The following is a 20,482-nucleotide window of genomic DNA, read 5'->3' on the forward strand; positions in this document are numbered from 1 at the left end:
GCCCAGTGTGACCCTCCCCCCACGGACTGGGGGGCCAGTGTGACCCACCCCCACGGACTGGGGGGGGCCCAGTGTGACCCTCCCCCCACGGACTGGGGGGGCCCACTATGCCGCCAACAGGAGTCTGTGGAAGGGAAGGAAAACCAGAAGGCAAGTTACCTACCTTGAATTACTCTTGCACCTACCCAAGTAGATGCTTAGGAGCAGGACTACTCCCGCTCTTCTCTCTTAAAAAGATTGTGCACGGCATGGGAAGACTTAGAGAAAAGTAGGTAACGGGAGGTACTGTCCCAGTTGATCTGAATTCGCATATTTGAGTTGATGCATTTTACATTTCTTACTCACACAGTTGTTCTGTTTGAATTTTGAAAGCCTGAAGATATGGAAAATTATGTTCTTAGTACTGTTGTCTCCTTGGTAAATAAATGCTCAATCAGAATACCAAGATCTGCCAGTATTAGCAGCTTGAGAGATATGCAAATTCATGGGAACATGGATTTAAATTTTACATGTGGCCCTCAAAGCTCCATTGTATAAGAAGAAAAGATTTGCATTCATACAGTGCCTTTCACGACCTCAGGATGTCCCAAGGTGCTTTACAACCAATGTAGTACTTTTGAAATGTAGTCACTGTTGTAATGTAGGAAACGCTGCAGCCAATTTGCGCATAGCAAGATCCCACAAACAGCAATGAGATAAGTGACCAGATAATCTGTTTTTTTTAGTGATGCACCTAAGCAGCACACAAAGGCAAAAAGCTTTGACACTCCCTGATTAGAGTAAGTTTTCTGAAAGAAAGGTACTGAAATCAAAGTCCCTACCTGGCGAGAGACAGAATTGTTTGAAGATTCTGAGACTGGAGACATGACGTTGGCAGCACTTCGTTTGTGAACACTGTTCATACCAGGCATTTTGGTTATTTTACTGGATTTGCTGCTGGAACTAGAGTTTTTACGCTTTTTCCCTTCTGACTTGTCAAAAGGAAGAGGCAGCGAAGACATAGCATTGTGTGCTGCTAGCGCATGGTCCCCTGGGTGGTGCACCAGGGGAGAAACAGAGAGAGTGGGGTCAATACTGCTTACTACCATGCTCATGTGTTTAATAGAGTCTGTCGAGCTGCCAGGCAAAGAAGTCCGTCCTGAGGGGTCTATTTTGGCACTGAGTGCGTTGGTTCCATTGTTCGTATTGTGCACAGACATTGCGCTGTAGGAAGATGTTGCTGGAAATGAGTTCAATGTGGTGCCGGGGTTCAGCACGCAGTTCCTTTTGTGTGATCCTGAAAATGATGAAGTCGAAGACGAGGTCTGTAACGCCGATGGAGAGGGGGAGGAGGCAGGAGCAGGAGGCGGTTTCTTCCTCTTATTACACGAGCCCCTGTCGCTGCGGGAAGAAAGGTCCTTAACTTTGGAGGATCTGCTGGTTTTTGTTTTCGGCTGTTTACTGAGTGACGGGGAAGGTACGACAGCGGGTACCGGTGACAATAACGACGGGGCCTTGAACGCAGAGTCCATCAAACTAAATGCAGTTGCTGCGTGCGGAAAGGCAGCAGTGTACGACATGATGGAATTGGTCTCCGGCGTGGTCACAAACCCTGCTGAGGACAACATGGGGGCTGTCATTACGTAAGACGGAGTGATTGCTGAGCTTGAAGGAAGATAAACTGCAGAAGGGCTGCTCAAAGGCTGTAGCACTGATGCTGAGAAAGCCGTGGTAATAGGCGCTGCAGGCGACGGCATAGGGCTGTCTGCGGCAGGAGGGATTTTCCTAAAATTGTTTGCAGAGGAAGAACAAAGGAAGTTTTACGCTTAATATTTCACTTGTGATACCCGCATCTTTAAAAATAAACCGACGGAACCGACACAAAAGACATAGGGAAAACAGATTTGAATTTCACTGGCTTCATAATATGGGATTGGTTGTTTATTTAAGCATAGCTGGGGGAAGGGATGATTTTTTATGTTTGTAATTTGTAGTAAAATCAGAAACACTTTGACAAAGAATATGTTTACAATTATTTTGCAACAAATAATAGAAGACATTTCCCCCCTGAGGCAATGCAGCCTTATGGCTGACATGATTTTCTGGGTGCTCCCTGTCTGAGCCCAATTGAAGGCATATTGATGGGCCCGGAGGAGAAGCCCTTCAGAGGAGGATTACTCTTCAAAGATGGGTCTGGATTTCAGCCAAACATTGTGGAAAATTCAAGGATCTGAGGATTAACATACTTGCTAAAGGCTGCTCAATTGGCCTTGAAGTGCTTGTTCAACACTTTAATAGGGACAGATTTAAATCCCAACAAAGGTTGACATCCCACTTCGCCTGTCAAGCACATGATGACTTTTATCTTTTCTCTGTTGGCTCAGCCCACCTGGGGAAAAACTAAAAGTCTCACATCAGAATTCGAGAGCCCAGCTTACTGATAGCTGCATCCTACCAGCAGCTTAATAGGGAAGTGTTTGTTAATGGAGCTGAAGATGAACCCACAGATCCACTTAGCCTGTTCTTCTATTGGAAGAAGCACCGCTGTGGTGTTGTGAGATCACAGAAACAAAAGATCAGAAAGAAAAACAAACCTTTGGACTTGAATAATATGTACAGTTCTAGAGGTTACTGAAAACAGCAAACACCAATGTGATGTTATGCTTGCGTACAACTAAATATTTTTTATTAAAAGATCAGAAAGAGAATTATTTATATTAGGTCATCATATTCTTCAATAATATTTAAGTGTACTTTAACCATCTTGATTCTCATATAGTTAGTATTCCTCCAACTCCTTCCTTCCTTCCAATTTGTTCCCACTTTTTTTCCCATACAAGGCATCTTGCCTCCTTGTGATCCGAAGATAAGATACAGAATAGAAAAGCCTTTTGGCCAACTTAGTTCATTCATCCAGAAAGATCCTACAGACTCCCCATCACAGCATTCGATTTCTTAAATGATTCCACTGTTTTTTTCCTCCACTACCATACCAAGAAGTCCCTTTTACATGTTGGTCATTCTTGCGTGAAGAATTTCCTGACATCAAACCTAAATTTGCTTTTCATTATAGTTTGAACCCATGTCCTTTTGTCCTTAAGTCACCTTGTGCCCTTTCAAAGCAGAATAATGCAAGTCTCTGCAATCTATCCTTATAACTCAGTCCTCTGACATTAGGGTTGAGCCTTGTGGCTTTTTTCTCAACTGCCTCGAGTTGCCATCAACCAGATGTGTGGTGCAGTCCACCATATGAACTCCTACTTGGCTGTAAGACCACAATTCAGTAGCAGGAAGGCAACATTATGCAGGGCATGATGGACAATAAGAATTTTTCCTTCCACTGAGAACAAAGTCCCTCAACAAATGGCTTAACTGAGAATTGACAAGATTCATCCCTGTTCAGCAGATTACTGACCCAGCGACTTGAAAACCAATTTCCATCAGGAAAGCAGTTTAGTTACCACCAGATTATTCAGCCATCCATATAGAAAGTTAGATAAAATATACACTGCAGCCAGGCTGAGGTGAAAACACACCTGACACTTTTGGCATTCATGTCTGTTACATAAAAATCAGGTTTTTAGAGTAGTATTTTTGAACACATTCATTAGGTGTTTATCAGGGGCTGAGATATAACCTTCACGTTCAAAACTCTTCTCATGGTAACCTCACAAACTAGGGTGAATATTGGACTCACTTCCACATCTGTGCATTTAGGTGCTTTTCTACCATTGAATTAAGTGCCAGTCGAAAACGGTCCCATCGTCTGTCAAAGACATAGAAACCTCTGCCCATCAGGCGACTCCCAAAAGTGCAATACTATAAAACAATGCAAAACAATTATTTTAAATAACACATTTTGAGATTTAAAAAAACAGGAAACTCAAGTGTTGAAAGCAAACATAATAAGCTACTGAAGTAAAATACACAACATACTCCTAGTGGCCTCGGGTGGTGCCCAGAATAATGACAGTCCAGTTTTTCAGATTCCTCTGCACCATCCATTTCTCCTTCATCACTGGATAATCGGCTTGCTAAGTCTCCAATTACGGGCAATGGCAGTTCCAATACTGTTGCATTGTTAGATGTAGTACCCATACTATTTATGCTATTAGTAGATGAAACTCTGCTGAAAGCAAAACATAAACATTCAATTAATTTGAGTACTTCAGATCTTCAGTACTGACTTTTTGGTGGAGAAGAGAGAGCGAGACAGCAGGAAAAAAAATAGGAACACAGAATGGGTAGAAATTACAACACAGAAACAGACAGCATGTTTGGCCCAACCAGTCCAAGATGATGTTTATCCTCCACATGAGCAGTGGTCATATTTCCATGTGCCCATCTTGTTTCCATATCCCTTTCTTCACTTTTCCTTCAACGACCTTTCCAACCTATTCTTAAATGGTGGCATAGTCTCTGCTTCAATCACTAACTCCGGTAGTGCATCTCACAACCTCATAACCTTCTGTGTAAAAAAGTTTCTCCTGCTCCCTGTCCTACATCCCTTACATTTACCCTTATATCTGTCCCCTCATTCTAGACCCATCAATCACTGCAAATAGTCTGTTTCTATCTACTCTGTCCCATCCCTTCATAATTTTCAACACCTCCAACAAATCATCCTATAACCTCCTTTATTCTAACAAAAGTAGCCCCGAGTTTTCAATTCCTTCTTCGTATTTGTACTTCCTCATACCAGACAACATCCTAGTGAATTTGCGCTGTATCCTCTATATTTCCTCAACATCTTTCCGACAGTGTAGAGCCCAAAACTGCACAAGTACTCCAAATGTGGTCTTACTAAAGTTATATATAGATTCATCTCCACTTTTATATTCTATACTTCTTACCATAAAACAATATGCACGGTGGGTTATGTTACATTAATAGATCATCTTCAACAATTTGCATTTAAATAGCACCTTTAATGTAGAAATATGTCCCAAAGTGCTTCACAGAGGCATAACTAAAAAAATGAACACCGCCAAAGAAGACGACATTAGGAGGGGTGGTCAACAGCTTACTCAGAGAGATGGGTTTTAAGGAAGGTCTTAAGGGAGGAGAGAAATTATTCTTTTTTTTTTAAAAGCCTAAACTTTGAAACACCAATTTGAGACCAAGTGTGGTATTTTTCCCTCTTTCTGCTAATTTTCTCCTCTCCCCAACTCAAAATGTTGGCTTCCTGTTGGGGTAGAGATCCACAGATAGTGATCATCCTGTAGTACCTCAGCCAAGTGATTATTTTTCACGTGTGAATGAGGACACCAAGTGTCGACAGTCTGTTTGACCACCAGCAGGACCACAACCGAACTTGATCGTGGCCTCGCCCAAATACATCCAGTTTCTGGTCAGATCAGAAGCAGGAACCCTGGATGATTTTCTTTTCCCTAACTTGGAAAGCTGAAGCCAACTGTAGTGCTCCTGCCATCATCTCAACAGAAATCAGATAACTGAGTGTAGGCCGATCAATGAACCAGAGACCTGCCTGGTCACTTTGGCTCTAGTATTCGATCCTTTAACCACCAAAGCCAAGGAAGTGGGGGAAGCCCGTGTGGTATTTTTATATATAGCTCCGTTCAACACAAACTCCATTAGAACACAAAGGTACATAAAAATGCACCCCATGTCTTATTTAGGTTTTTGGGAAAATCACCTTAGTTTTCGTTTTTATTAAAATTACAGCAACATTTGGAATATTACACATGAAAGAGCAGGGAAGGAACTAAAGTGAAAAGTATGATGCACAAAATGTCACATCTTTGTTGAAGACTTTGTAGTTAAAATTAAAGGACAGACAGAAAAGTTATCAATTTTCAAATTAAGCTCTCTTCCACATCCCATGAAGATGCTCCAAGAAGAAATGTTCAGGATGCCTGTCCATTGAAGAGAGCATTGCATCATCCAATCATGTGATCGTCCCCTGTGCTCTATTGTCTCGCTCTTTAATTTCTCCCTTCACCTTTAACAACTCTCCAAGCTCTTTTCAACGATAGAGGCCAAGTAAGATTACTTGCCAATCAAATAAAGATGTGATTTATTGCCAAGCAGGAGCAGTGCAAATTCAACTAAAGCTAACAGTCAAACACCGAAGGAAGAGGCATGAGGGCGATATGCAGCTCACAGCATGAGGAACGTCATGTGGATGATGTGGTGCTCTCTTAGGTGAGCAGGAATCCACATAGCTTCTCCCTTGAGTTTTTCAATTTAATGATTATTTCCCATGGTATGCTGGAAACAACTAATGAACGCACATTTTGTTCAGGTACAAATGACTCTTGCACCAAACCATTACAGAATTCTAACAAGAAAAACCTCAAAATACTTACTGGGCCATTCTTTAGAATATTTTGAAGTTACTGTTACAAATGATTGATGTGTAATAATAATTTGCAGAAAATGTGTTCTAAATAAGATATTAATTTCATTTTAGTACTTCTTTCAATAGTATAACCGGTATGCAGCAAGACCTGGACAACATCCAGGCTTGGGCTGATAAGTGGCAAGTAACATTCATGGCAGACAAGTGCCAGGCAATGACCATCTCCAACAGGACAGAATCCAACCACCTTCCCTTGACATTCAATGGCATTACCATCACCAAATCCCCCACCATCAACGTCCTGGGGGTCAGCATTGACCAGAAACTTAATTGGGCCAGCCACATAAATACTGTGGCTACAAGAGCAGGTCAGAGGCTGGATATTCTGTGACAAGTGACTCACCTCCTGACTCCCCAAAGCCTTTCCACCATCTACGAGGCACAAGTCAGGAGTGTGATGGAATACTCTCCACTTGCCTGGATGAGTGTAGCTCCAACAACATTCAAGAAGCTCGACACCATCCAGGACAATGGAGCCTGCTTGATTGGCACCCCATCCACCACCTTAAACAATCACTCCATCAACCACCGGCGCACCGTGGCTGCAGTGTGTACCATCCACACGATGCACTGCAGCAACTCGCCAAGACTTCTTTGACAGCACCTCCCAAATCCGTGACCTCTACCACCTAGAAGGACAAGGGCAGCAGGTGAATGGGAACAACACCACCTACACGTTCCCCACCAAGTCACACACCATCCTGACTTAGAAATATATCGCCGTTCCTTCATCGTCGCCGGGTCAAAATCCCGGAACTCCCGACCTAACTGCACTGTGGGAGTACCTTCACCACACGGACTGCAGTGGTTCAAGGCGGCAGCTCACCACCACCTCCTCAAGGGCAATTAGGGATTGGCAATAAATGCTGGCCTTGCCAGCGACAACCATATCCTACATCCCATGAATGAATAAAAAAAACTTCCAATTTCCTTTGAAATTCAGAATGCCATTGTAAGCGTTAGCATATACACATGATACATGCTGCAGCTTGCAATCACTGGATAAGTTTGTTGAGCGGTTACGGTAGCTTTCGGAACAGTGTCGACAGTTGCAAATAAATAATGAAATCACGTTGCAACTCACCTAGCGAGGGCAGTATTCAGCGGTCTAGATTTTGCTGGCGATGTAACTTTAGGCTCCAAACCAGAGTTTGTTAACGATCCTGTAACCTGCTCTTGCGTAGGCGTTGACTGGCTCTGATGAGTTTCCTTTGACACTTGTAGGTATTCCTTGTCTTTTACAGTTTCTTTCTCCCTGGAGCGAGCTTTATGTTCAGCAAGAAGAATGTCAAATTGTTTCCTTCGGCCCGGCACTGCTCTCCGATGATTAAGTGAATGAGTCTGTGCAGAAGCCAGAATAAAAAATATGAAAGGAATGCCAGATACCAATGTCTTGGGTGAAATGATGCTTGTAATCATGAGGTAGTTTAAAAGGATTAGCTTAGTTGTAAATAATGAGGAATCCTTGCCTTTATATTGAGCCTTACTATATTGTTGAAATGTTTCAAAGCACTTCAAACATTTTTGATGTGAAGTGGCTGTCATTTTGTTAATAATGGCTTCAAACTCAAATTCGAAGTAAATGATATAACATCAATACACACATGCATTTTTACATGGATATGCAATAATAGACTGTAAAACATACCTTTCTAAAAATCCAATACAAATATCAAAAAACAAGTCAGCCAATCATTTTGAGCAAAAGGAATACCTTGCACGTGAGTGACCTTGTACATGGTTTCTTTGTCTCTGGATCCAGAACACCACAATGTCTGTTGGGGTCAAATTCCCTCTCTGTTGAAATGAAAATAAATTGCATTCAGTACAGTGACTGTTGATCAAGAGAAGTCAAATCGAGTTTTCTCTGCAATATCTGCAGCTGAATCCATTATAAAACAAATAAAATCATATAAGTTTATAATGTTCCAGCTGAGGCAAAATGCTCCAAATTCTTCAAGTTTGTTAATATTCCGCTTAATATAAAACATTATTGAGCCTACAAATCTGAACTGAGATGCGTTCGGCAAGTTCAAGCATTCCACCTCAAACTTGCAAACAGCTCATATCATTTGTTTAACCATTTTTATGGATCTCTTTTTGTGTAGTCATGAACCAGTAGCCAGGAGAGCTAGTTCAGTAATTAACAAACTCTTTCACTTTCCAGCCACACAACTGGAATCTGCTTTGGCATGAACAGGCTCACTTCAATGCCCAGGAGAACACATCTCCACGCACAGCTCAGCTGAAAAGCAACTATCAAATCCATCATGCATGAAGCAGGCACACCAGAGCATGCAGAATTCAAAACAGTCTCACCACTTGCATTTGTAACAGTAAAATCATGTATTTTACTATTATTCATTTTGAGCTAACAGTTTCATAGAATCATACAGCACAGAAGGGGGCCATATGGCTCATTGTGCCTGTGCCGGCTCTTTGAAAGAGCTATCCAATTAGTCCCACTCCCTTGCTTTTTCCCCATAGCCCTGCAAATTTTTCCTTTTCAAGTATATATCCAATTCTCTTTTGAAAGTTATTATTGAATCTGCTTCCACCATCCTTTCAGGCAGTCCATTCTAGATCAGAACAACTTGCTGCGTAAAAAAATTTCTCCTCATCTCCCCTCTGGTTCTTTTGCCAATTATCTTAAATCTGTGTCCTCTGGTTCTGACCTATCAGCCAGTGGAAACAGTTTCTCCTTATTTACTCTATCAAAACCCTTCATTATTTTAAACGTCTATTAAATCTCCCCTTAACTTTCTTCACTCTAAGAACAACCCCAGCTTCTCTAATCTCACCACAAAACTGAAGTCCCGCATCCCTGGTACCATTCTAGTAAATCTCCTCTGCAACCTCTCCAGGGCCTTGACATCCTTCCTAAAGTGTGGTGCCCAGAATTAGACACAATACTCCAGTGATTTGTAAAGGTTTAGCATAACTTGCTTGCTTTTGTACTTTATCCCTTTATTTATAAAAACCAGGATCCTGTATGCTTTTTTAAAAGCCTTATCAACTTGTCCTGCCATCTAAAAGATTTGTGTATGTTTATTCTCACATGCAACACAAATAAAAATTCAAAAGAAAGTATAAAGTGTCAGATATCATTCACGGAAATAAGTAAAATACCAAGTCAATGTATTTTCCTAATTATTTATACCGAAGCTTCAGATTTTGAGATTTTTAAAAATACCAGCCGTTGCCTTATGTTAAGTAGCTGGGCAGTCCACAAAGTATTTCCTCCCCCTCACACTACCTTCGAGTCACACGTTTATTACTTACAATGCACATTCATTCTGCAGCAAAGCATGCCTGCAGCAACAACTCACACTTGTAGCTCTTCCCACATTTACTTCCTGAAAGAGTTCACTCTTTAAAAAAAACCCTTTTATATGATGTTTGCACATGAAATGACACCAGCGATGGGCTGCAGGATGGCCATTTACCACTCACTTCTAACCTCTCAAGTTTGCTTCTTTGCTTGCAGGCCATGATGTCATATAATAGAAGTGGACAAACTTGGACAGGAAGAGGCCCATGTAAAGATCAAGCCGTTGAGTGCATTTGAAGATGCCATCTAGGAGACCATTGGGCCAGAGGGCAAAGAGGGAGTATGGAAAGGTGAAGTTGGCGGTCTCCTCTGAGTTCTGGATCTTTACCATATTTCTCATGTTCTGCCAGCTACTCATGCACTCATTCATTGTCCCACAGGCATACATTCAAGCACAATGTCAGGTGGCACAATCAATTCTCAAGTAATGAATATTTAAAGGGGTGTCATGCAGCCAGCAACTTAACTTATGTTGCTCTTCACATTCTGTAGGTATGTCACAGTAAACAGTGACAGGCTCCAGTGCCTCCCAAGACGATGGCATTTCACAGCACCCTGTATCAGTCACTCCTTCCGATTCAAGCATCAGAAGTATATCCATCCTAAGGGATTTAGACAGTGAGTTACAGGAAGGTGTACCAGATGAATCATCATGAATGAGGAGCTACAGGTGGTGATGGCAAAGAAAAGAACTTGCATTTCTATCGTGCCTTTCATGTCCTCAGCACATCCCAAAGCGCTTCACAACCAATGAAGTCCGTTTGAAGCACACTGTTATAATGTAGAGAAACATGGCAACCAATTTTCACACCTCAAGGTCCCACAAACAGCAATGAGATAAATGACCAGATAATTTGTTTTAGTGGTGTTGTTTGAGGGATAAATATTGGCCAGAACACCGGGAGAACACCCTTCAGATAGTGCCACGGGATCTTGTACGTCCACCTGAGACGGCTCTGGTTTAACATCTCAGCGGAAAGACGGCAACTCCAACAGTGCAGCACTCCCTCAGTACTGCACTGAATTTTCATCCTCGATTATCTCGTTAAGTCTCTGAAGTGGGGCTTGAACCCCGACCTTCTGATTCAGAGGCGAGAGTGCTACCACTGAGCAAAAGCCTGACATTTCAAAAGGAGCAGGAACCAGCAGGCCAGTTTGTGTCCTTTCTCAGCTGCTCAGCCCTTGATTTCTGAAGGTGAAGATCTTGTCATATGGCTCTAGCTTCATGCAAAGTAATCTCTTCTGGCTCTTTACCTTCGTCTTGCTAGGCTCCTGACTGTGGATGGATGTCTTCCTCCTCCAACTGCTTCATGGCTATACTTCTTTGGATGGCAAAGATGTGCAACATGTATGTACACAATGATAATGGTGGAAATCTTGCAAGGAGTTGTATTGTACGATGTCCCAGATCAGTCCAGGCATCTGAAACACTGCTTCAAGCTGCCTATTACATGTTCAGTGATGATGCCGATGGCTGCATTCTGCTGCTGTTTATCGCATTTGTGCTCTACCGCTATTCATGACTGTCCCAGAGGTGTCATCAGCCAGGGCTCAAAATGTAGTGGAGTCATCCTTGTACTCTGCTTTGGCTCAAATAATTCTAGTAGCACAAACTGCCTTAAAATTAAAAAGTTATGACTGAGGCCTGGGAAATAGGAATTCACTTGCATGATTGTGTGTTGAAGAGCACAGATGATCCTCACATTGATGGAGTGGAAGCCCTTACAGTTCATGAAGGGAAAGGAATAGTGTGCAAGAGCCAACTGGGCCACATTATTGCTCTCAATGAGAGCCTGGACTTTGAGGACACCTGCTATACAAAAAAAATGTAGTACCCTCATTTTGCTGGTTGTTGTCCGTGGGAAAGTGGTGACATTTCTTGCCCTGCCAAACAGTGTATCGGTCACTTGCTTGAAAGCTCTTCTAATGCAGATTGACTGATGTTCCGTGGCAGAGAGAATGAACCAGAGGAGCTAAAGTTCAAGGCTGCAGTAATCATAACAGCGACTGGCGATGCCATCCTGGCACGGAGGTCAGCCGGTCAGTATTCAATGGATGGTACAACTCGGTCACTGCCTCTTGAATAAAGTACGGCTTGTGAAGATAGTTTTCCTTAGACATGCCAACGTAGATAGGGATCTGTGGGTAATGGTGGGCATACAGCAGTCTTGTTTGAGGTGTAGTCGCACTTGCCCAGCATCCCGCTTTCTTCTTCACTATGACTGATCACCATTGTATAAACTTTTATAATAATGTCTGCAGTGTTTGATTGGGCCATGTGAAAAATTCAGTGGGTATAGTCCAAATGGTGTGTTTACATTGGTGTCTTTGAATTATTCCTGCAAATGATACCTAATAGCTACTTTACAAGCTCCTCTTTCTTTGGAATTTTTTGTACCAGCCGATCCCTGTGGTGTTTCTCACAGGTAATCTGGGGTCTGGCACAGGTTTACGATATTCAGCTGCTTAACTGGTTTGTCCCTTTAAGGCTACTGCTCGAAATAGGCAAATACAGGTAGTTATAGCTATTTATAAATTGCTTAGGTCAAAAGGAGGGTGGTTGCAACTATGTGTACATTTTTGGCACAAGGTCAATGATTGCATTCTTTTTGATACTATCTTGCTTCTGCACCACACGCACCGCATTCTCCATCCACTCCCCAATTTGCTCCCCGAAGAATTGGTGGAAAGGCCAGATGGCCCCTCACCTTCACCTTATTTCCTTCCTAACCTCCCGTTCTATGTTTCCCATTTAGACGCTTTGGTTTGCTTTTAAAATTCAACTTTAAAAAAAATCTAAATTTAAATTAGAATGGGAAAAGAAACTGTATGCCTTTCTCGCCGTCTCTCTTTCACCCCCTTTCTCATAGGTGTTAGAAATTAGAATTTCTGTTTCACAAATGTAAGCAATTAGCATTTTTTGTCAACAAAACATGGTAAGGTGATGAGTTGGCTTCAAAATTCAACTGCTGCTTTTTTTGAAAGTTGAACAAAAAATAAATGAATAAGGAGGGGTGAGTTTCTGCTTTGGCGCAATCGGCAAATTGGGTGCAATTTGTACTTGAAATTGCACTGGTTAGGTTACAGTTCAATTTTCTGCTAAAATGCATTTGCATAATCACAAACTTAAAATCTTCCATGAACCTGCACAGTCAGTGTAATAGAATGTAATATGTAGTTTATTTTTTTTTCTTTGCATTAAAAAATATTCATTGATGCATTTAAGAGTGTAGTTTTATTAATACAGCTGAAAATGGGTTTATCACAAAAAATAAGCAGTTTTAATAAGAGTGACCAGTCCTCCACCTATACGGAACCATTCACTAGTTTCATTGGTGTACACTAGTCAGTTTCTTAGTAAATTAAATATTTAAGATGTAAAAATGTTTAAAATATGCCTACTAGTGCCTGTGCGCCAAAGAAAACAAGTTTAATTTGAAGACCCTCCTCGATCAGCCGCAAACGGGCACAATCGGAGGAAACTCGCCATCTTTGTTATTTCGATCTGGGGTCGTGACCAGTTTTGGGGCAACGATTTTTGAACCAGTGTTTTTGGATCGCTGAAACTCGATTTATGCTTGACGTAACTAACCCTTGATTTTCCGCGATCTTTCACGCTGGTTCAGGTGTATTGCGCTGATAAACCCAGCGCAATCTAGCGGACACTCTACCCCAGAGTTTTTCTCTCTACCTTGTCTCACTCTCGCTCCCTTTTGTCTTTTCTCTCTGTCTCCCTGACCCCAATTTCTGTCTCTCTCCAACCCGAGACTCTCTTTGTCTCCCTCAGCTTAATATGTTGACTGAAATTTATAGAACATAAAACAAAAGCCACAAGGATCTAATTATAACACTAGCATTTTTGCTCACTCAGTCACAACTTTTACCTCAAGGCTTTTTAAATTTACCTGTAAAAGCCACTGAGCAGAAAGTGCTAGAATCTTAAGAAAAATATTCCATCAGTATAGCTGACTGAATGGTCCAGGTGCATCCTGAGAATTAGTTACACTGCACATGCTCAGATTGTACAACTAAATTCAGCTCTTGAGTCATAGCTCTGGGCAAAAATATCAAATCCAAGCCCAGGCTTGTGGGAGAGGCTGAGGCCTTCAAGTAAAAATTTGATAGACATAAAAAACAATTCAATAGATAAATTTAATCTGGTTATTGTGAAGTATATAACTTTTTCCCAATTTATTCAAACCTTTAAATGGACATTAAAAAAATATTTAAGCAATTATTAGGAACCCAGGGGCCAGATTGCATAATCACGGTAATGAGCTGACTTGGGTAATATCAATTATAAATGTGGACATCAGAATTAAAACAGGAAAAGTTGACAAAAACATGACAACAGGAATCAAGTTGTTCAGACAGAAAGTACAATATATTATTAGTCAATTTCCCATGCCGTTACATACATCAGTCAAAGAATACGGTCACTCGCTTAGCTGTCTCTGATGTCTTCACGTTGCTGTAGCTCTGACCCTGAACTGCTTCTGTCTCTCTTGCTTTTCGTACAGCACACTCTCCTTTTTGCTTCACTGTCTTTTTTTCTTTCCTTTCAGGTTTTAAATGGAAGGTGGTTTGATATGATGTAGTGAGGAGAAGAGCTATATTTGGAAATGCGATTGCGAGAAAAATGTGGCTCTCAGAAGCTCCTTTCCCAACCCCTCCAAATCACTCATGCTGCTCACCCCCATCGCTACTCCACTTCTTACCCTCTCAACTACCCATTCAACACGTTTATCTTCCCCTCCCCTTGTCTGCTGTCAATCACTTCACCCTGATCCCTTCATGCATTCTACCTTCCCACGCGCTTCCCCAAAGGACATGTGGCAAGAGGCCAGTATCCCCCTCAGGCTCAACCAATTTCCTTTTCTGCCCTTTCTACTGTCCACTCTTCATATTTGTTTCCCTCAAAGAGGCTTTCCTTGCTTTCAAAATTCAATTTGTTTTCATTGAAGAGATCAAGTCAGAAGCAGCCTGCCTTTCTCTCCATTGGTGTGTGTGTGTGTGTGATTAGAAATCAGAATAAGTTTTACAGGTGTAGGCGATTAGCACTGACCTTTTCTAACTGCCAACCAAAAACAGGTGAGATAGTTAGTTGGCTTTGAAATTCATCTGTTTTTTTTTAAGTTGAACAAACATTAAATGAAGAAATACTCTGTCTGTCTGTCTGTCTCTCCCTCCCCCCCTCAGCTTAATGCACATGTGAAGTTTACAGAACACAAAACAAGAGCTACAACAGGCATATAATTAATACGCTGATTTTTCTTCTCATTCTCACGCGCAGAGACAGGCAGCCTCCTTTTTTTTAATCTCAATAAAGCTTTTGAAATTTGTCCTTTTGTTTTTCATCATTTTTTGAAGAAAGGATACTGTGCAGAAAGTACTAGAAACTAAAGAAATATATTCCATCAGTACATCTGATTAAACAGTACTGATACATTCTGGGTAAAATAGGTACACTGCACATGGTAAGACTGCACAATCCAAATTCAACTCAAAGTCACAACTCTGGGCAAAAATATCCAGTTCAAGCCCAGGCATTTGGGAAAGGCTGAGCCCTTCAATATAAAAACTTTAATGAAGGCATTAAAAGGCATAAAAATTCAATTGATAAATTTAATCTTGCTATTGTGAAATATGTATTCTTTTCATTCTATTCAAACCCTTATTTTGGTCATTATAAATAGAGATTAAAAAAACATTTCATAACTTATTTTGAGCGATTTATGAGAACCTGGTGGCCAGATTGCATAATCATGGGGTGACAGGTGTATGTAGACAAAAACCCATTCTAAATGTGGACATGGGAATTTATAATGGGAAAAGGATGATACAAAAAATTTGAAAAAAATGTGAGGAAAGGAGGTCAAGTTGTACAAATAGGAAGTGTGCGCAAAGGTAAGGTTTTTAATAAGACAATGGTAGAGATACAAATCAAACTCGAGTGCACGGCATGTACTTCCTGTCTACAAATCTTATTTCCTGTTAAGCATTTATGTTATAAATTGTTATGTCAACATTTCTCATTCAATTTTGTTATTTCAACTGTCATGATATAGTTGCAGGCTCTGGCCACTAAATGGCTCTGAGGAGCGGGTTTCTGAAATCTCTCTCCCAACTCTATCTTGTGTGTACATATAAAAACAACACATACTTATCAACTAATTGTGAGCAACACAATGGTCAATTTTCCAGTATTATACATATGTACATACACACTCCTGCAGATCTTCTGTGGCACTGCTTACAGTAAGTCAGTTGAAACACTGTTTCATAAGAACAGGAGTGTCATACCATGGAATGCACAATGTATTATTCTGCTATGGTGTAACTGTGTCTCTTTAAGGCCACAAAGTCTAATTGTTGTTAAGTAAACAGGATTAACCAGAATTTAATTGCTGGAAAGTTAGAAAATTGGAATGTGTTTGGCAGTTTCAGGCTGCATGTCAGAAATAGCTGGCATTTTAAGATTGTTTTGAATCCATAACAAAGTGTGGCATCTCCATGCTAGACATATCATTTTTAATCTATTAAAATAGATAACCAGATAATTATATTGTTTGTAAATTACTGCAGCTTTAAAGTCTATGTATTAGCTATACAGACAGCCGGAGCCATCGATTTATGGTGATCGAAAAAAAATTAATTTCCATTTTTATCTGGAATTTTTACAGATTTTTTTGGCAATTGCACTCTGTAAATCCATCCATCCACAGTCATTGAATAAGTTAAATACAGCTTTTATTACATGGGATTCTGGGTTTGTTATTGATGGCTTGGGGATCACATTTTGCAAGTCCAACTTTCCATGAAATTCGCAAACCAATAGGATTGCTAATGCGCAACTACTTTCGTTCCCTTTTTCTCCCTTCTAGTCGTCAAGGAATTCACTCAGGCTGGGATTATATTGTTGCAGGCACTAGAAGCACGATAGTACCTAATCCAAGTGGGAATTCTCAATGTGCAAGCCCAGAGAACGAGTGTCGGCAGGTTAGTGAACCATGTAAGGCATCACTACTGGGCCTGATCCTGCCCTCCTCCAACATCTGCGCATAAGCACTTTCAGCAGCGGTTGCAGCAATGCAATCAGGTGCTGCATTGTTGGCTGATTATTCTCCTCGAATGCTGAGGCGATTTTTAACATAACATACCCAGGTAGCATCAGCTAACTCAGTGCCAACCATGGGCAATGAGCACATTAAATAAATTTATTTTGCACCACACACATGAACCATATTCATCAATCAGTCCAATATTTGAAATACAGCTTAATCTATGCTAAAGAGATTTTCAAGGTATATTTATCTCTCCAGACAATTGCCCATCTCTAAGCAGGATTTTTTTTTAATAAACATCTTGCAAAAAAAATACTTTAAGTTTTGTCAAACTGACTTGCACTTAAACAGGAAATGGACCGAGATGTTTCAGGAAACATTTCAAAATCACTTCCTGTTGATATGCAACACAATTCCAAACAGTCTTCAGATAACATTGTTACTTTTCAAAATATGCTGAATTAAATCTGTTTTGATAAGATTTTAAGCACAAGTCATTTCAATGTTACATACCACATTTTTAGATTTATGGAATATTTAGTTGAGCAATATTAGCTTATTACTGGTAAATGTATTTTCAGTTTCAAGATATCTATAAACATCGAAACACCTTGAAAATATTAGCAATATATCAGTGAACTGGAATGGTTGTCACAATGAATTCCAGATGCCTGTAAGTGACAGCATTCTTGCTGCAAACTGCATCAATACACAGTCTTTTCAGAATACCACTCAGAACAATTGTACGTGTCCAGTGTATGGGAAGAAGGAAAGAAAATCAGATATTGTAGTAAAAGAGCCACTGTTCTTTTGCCTCTAATCCGTACTTTCCTACTTGTAAACAATTTTACAACACCAAGTTATAGACCAACAATTTTATTTGAAATTCACAAGTTTTCGGAGGCTTCCTCCTTCCTCAGGTGAATGTGGAAATGAAATCCTCGAACCCTTTGCATTTATAAATCACAGAACAATACCTGGTGATTACAGATAGTCTTTCCAACTGCCCGTTGCCAAGGCAATCACAGTGTGCAGACAGAGAGGTGTTACCTACAGGGCCACCGAATATACAAACAACCAAAAAAAAGAGAGGCAGAAACATAGAAATATCCGGAAGGAAGAGAAAGACAGCAAATGACCCGTTATATTAAAAACAGATAACTTTTGTTCACTGGTGGGGTTACGTGTAGCGTGACATGAACCCAAGATCCCGGTTGAGGTCATCCTCATGGGTGCGGAACTTGGCAACGGGCAGTTGGAAAGACTATCTGTAATCACCACGTATTGTTCTGTGATTTATAAATGCGAAAGGTTCGAGGATTTCATTTCCACATTCACCTGAGGAAGGAGGAAGCCTCCGAAAGCTTGTGAATTTCAAATAAAATTGTTGGATTATAACTTGGTGTTGTAAAATTGTTTACAATTGTCAACCCCAGTCCATCACCGGCATCTCCACATCATTCCTACTTGTAAACATGCATTGTAAGTATGTTAATTCAACAATGTTCCAGCCTTGTGTGAGGAATGGCCACTTAACATCTACCTTGGATGTTCATTCGTATGTATGCATCAGCCTCACACTGATCAATTTTATCTTCCTTCCTGGCACTGAGCCTTAATTCCCCCTACTGCCTGTTCAATCATTAATTTGTTAATTTGTGCTTTATCAATGTTTCAACCAAGTCTGTACTTGATTCAATCAGCAGTAATCTATTCTGTAAGTTAGCAACTGTAAGAATAAAATAATTAGTCTTCAATTTAGATTTATCTTCAGGTACTTTACAATCACATCCCTGGTTCCCTTTTTGTGATTCAGCGTGAAGAACATCTCCTTAAGCATTCCACTTAGACGATGTCCTCCCTCAGTTTTATTTTCCCTCCAACAAGTTCACATGTTTTGTGCATCTCTGCAGGAAATTTTAGTGCTATTGACACATTGCTGTTGAAGCAAAATTTACACCGCAAGAATGCTGTCACTTACAGGCATCTGGAATTCATTGTGATAACCATTCTGGTTCAATGAACAGATATATTGATAATAATTTAAGACACGGGAACATCTTTGTAATCCTTATTTGAATCCTTTCCAAATGTGCCTGTCTCTTCCTAAGTGCAATTACCAAAACTATGCACACTACTTCAAATACAGTTCCTTCAATACTTTATGGTGTTAATATAAACTCCTTTGAATTCAATTCTAAATATCCATCACATACTTCAACATTCTGTTTGCCATGTAACAGTGATACTATGACAGATCGGAGATCTGTCTCGTTTTGAATCATGAAAGACTCTATGGGGCTCATTGTGTTCTACTGATGCAAGTCATATCTAATAAAATTAAGAAGCGGTGTAAATTTTGCTTCAACAGCAATGTGTCAATAGCTCTAAAATTTCAAGTGTCAGTTCATCTGTACCATTATTCAGAGATACAAGTGCAGACCAGGTCGAGTCGAAGGAACACACTAGCGGTGGAAGCAGAAAATTGCATGTAAGCAAAACTTAAAGGGATGGGACAATTAAAGGGGAGTGTTACAATGGGGAGGGTGGAACAAAAATTCTGAAAGGCTCAAAATGGCATTTCAATTCATTAGCAGCCATTGCCAAGGCTGAAGGGGATTGAAAAGTGACAGATAAAAATAAAAGGGAAAGAAAGTCCCACCAGCAGGTTTGAGGCTGAAGTTGGCCGGTTCAGTCATCAGCTGTGCCACCTTTGTGGTGAACATTAGTAGCAAGCGTCTGTACAGCAGATGGCAAGGCTCTGCATCTGGCTCTCTGTTGCAGATCCCTTTTCAGTGACAATGTCTGAAAATATGGTTGGTGGTAACTTGTCAAGTTCAGCTAATCAGGCTTTGTTCGCTGATGGCCAGAATGGTATGGTTTTCTTCATGCAGTACCATGTAAAGCATAATATGCTGTGATTGGAGTGCTTCTGAGGAATCATCCAGCTTAATGGTTAGTTAGACCTTCACATATATTTACAACATCAAGCCTGCTGTCACAGCCGAGCTTCAGACTTGGAGCCGACACATACACCAATCATTTGCCATAATGAGGTCTGGTCACCTTGGAGAGGCTGTGGGTACCAGCAGATGGTCACAGAGCATATCTCTTGTGCATTCTTAACCCACCTGCCAACCATCAGATGTCCTGCTCCTCTTCTTCCTACCACCTTAGATAAGGGACTCCCATTGGGAAGTCCATTAATGTCAGTAATGGTGCTGGTGTCAAAGAAAAAACGAAAACAATTGCTGTAAAGGCATGAATGCCAAGAGAGAGGAAGAAAATGCATGCCATATAAGCCAGAAATGGTCTCCAAACTTCTGAAAGAGTCTTTTTGGCCCTTTGCTGCTCAGTGCCCAGCAACTCTGGAAGTCCAATTACAATGTTGTTGGAGGTCACACCTATTTTTATTCTCCCTACTTCCCCTGGAACTGGCACATGCAGCCTGTTAAGCAGAGGTAAGTCAACCCCTCTATTTTTAATGCTCCTTAATGGGAGTTTGTGTCTGGTAAATATTATGATCATTTTAAATAGATTACCTGGACCAGGGCTCTCACTGTACAGGGCTTATAGGAATGCATATATAACGATGTAAATAGTGAGTTTCTTTGAACTAATGAGTTTCTTTTCTTCTCTGAGGGCTGTGCAGTAGACGTGGTCTACATGGACTTCAGCAAAGCATTTGACAAGGTACCGCATGGTAGGTTGTTACATAAGGTTAAA

The 20,482-nt window shown here is 40.7% G+C and overlaps 1 protein-coding gene across 11 annotated transcripts in view; it reads right to left on the reverse strand.

The window, feature by feature from the left end:
- LOC137334827 (ataxin-7-like protein 1) overlaps window positions 1-20,482 on the reverse strand; it is a 226,182-nt gene that overhangs the window by 19,193 nt on the left and 186,507 nt on the right. For 9 of the 11 annotated variants that reach the window (XR_010966251.1, XM_067999834.1, XM_067999836.1 and 6 more), the window contains 5 exons: window positions 8,076-8,158; window positions 7,446-7,702; window positions 3,916-4,108; window positions 3,677-3,798; window positions 822-1,764 (listed from right to left, as the gene is read on the reverse strand). Coding sequence is in view for 10 of the 11 variants with exons in the window: in XM_067999834.1 (XP_067855935.1) it covers window positions 822-1,764; window positions 3,677-3,798; window positions 3,916-4,108; window positions 7,446-7,702; window positions 8,076-8,158 (1,598 nt within the window). In the remaining variant the exon portion in view is untranslated. The remainder of the gene's footprint in view (window positions 1-821; window positions 1,765-3,676; window positions 3,799-3,915; window positions 4,109-7,445; window positions 7,703-8,075; window positions 8,159-20,482) is intronic. The other 2 variants (XM_067999835.1, XM_067999833.1) reach the window with 1 other exon arrangement.

Source organism: Heptranchias perlo, chromosome 18, assembly GCF_035084215.1.
Source record: "Heptranchias perlo isolate sHepPer1 chromosome 18, sHepPer1.hap1, whole genome shotgun sequence".
In the NCBI taxonomy this organism is placed as follows: domain Eukaryota; kingdom Metazoa; phylum Chordata; class Chondrichthyes; order Hexanchiformes; family Hexanchidae; genus Heptranchias; species Heptranchias perlo.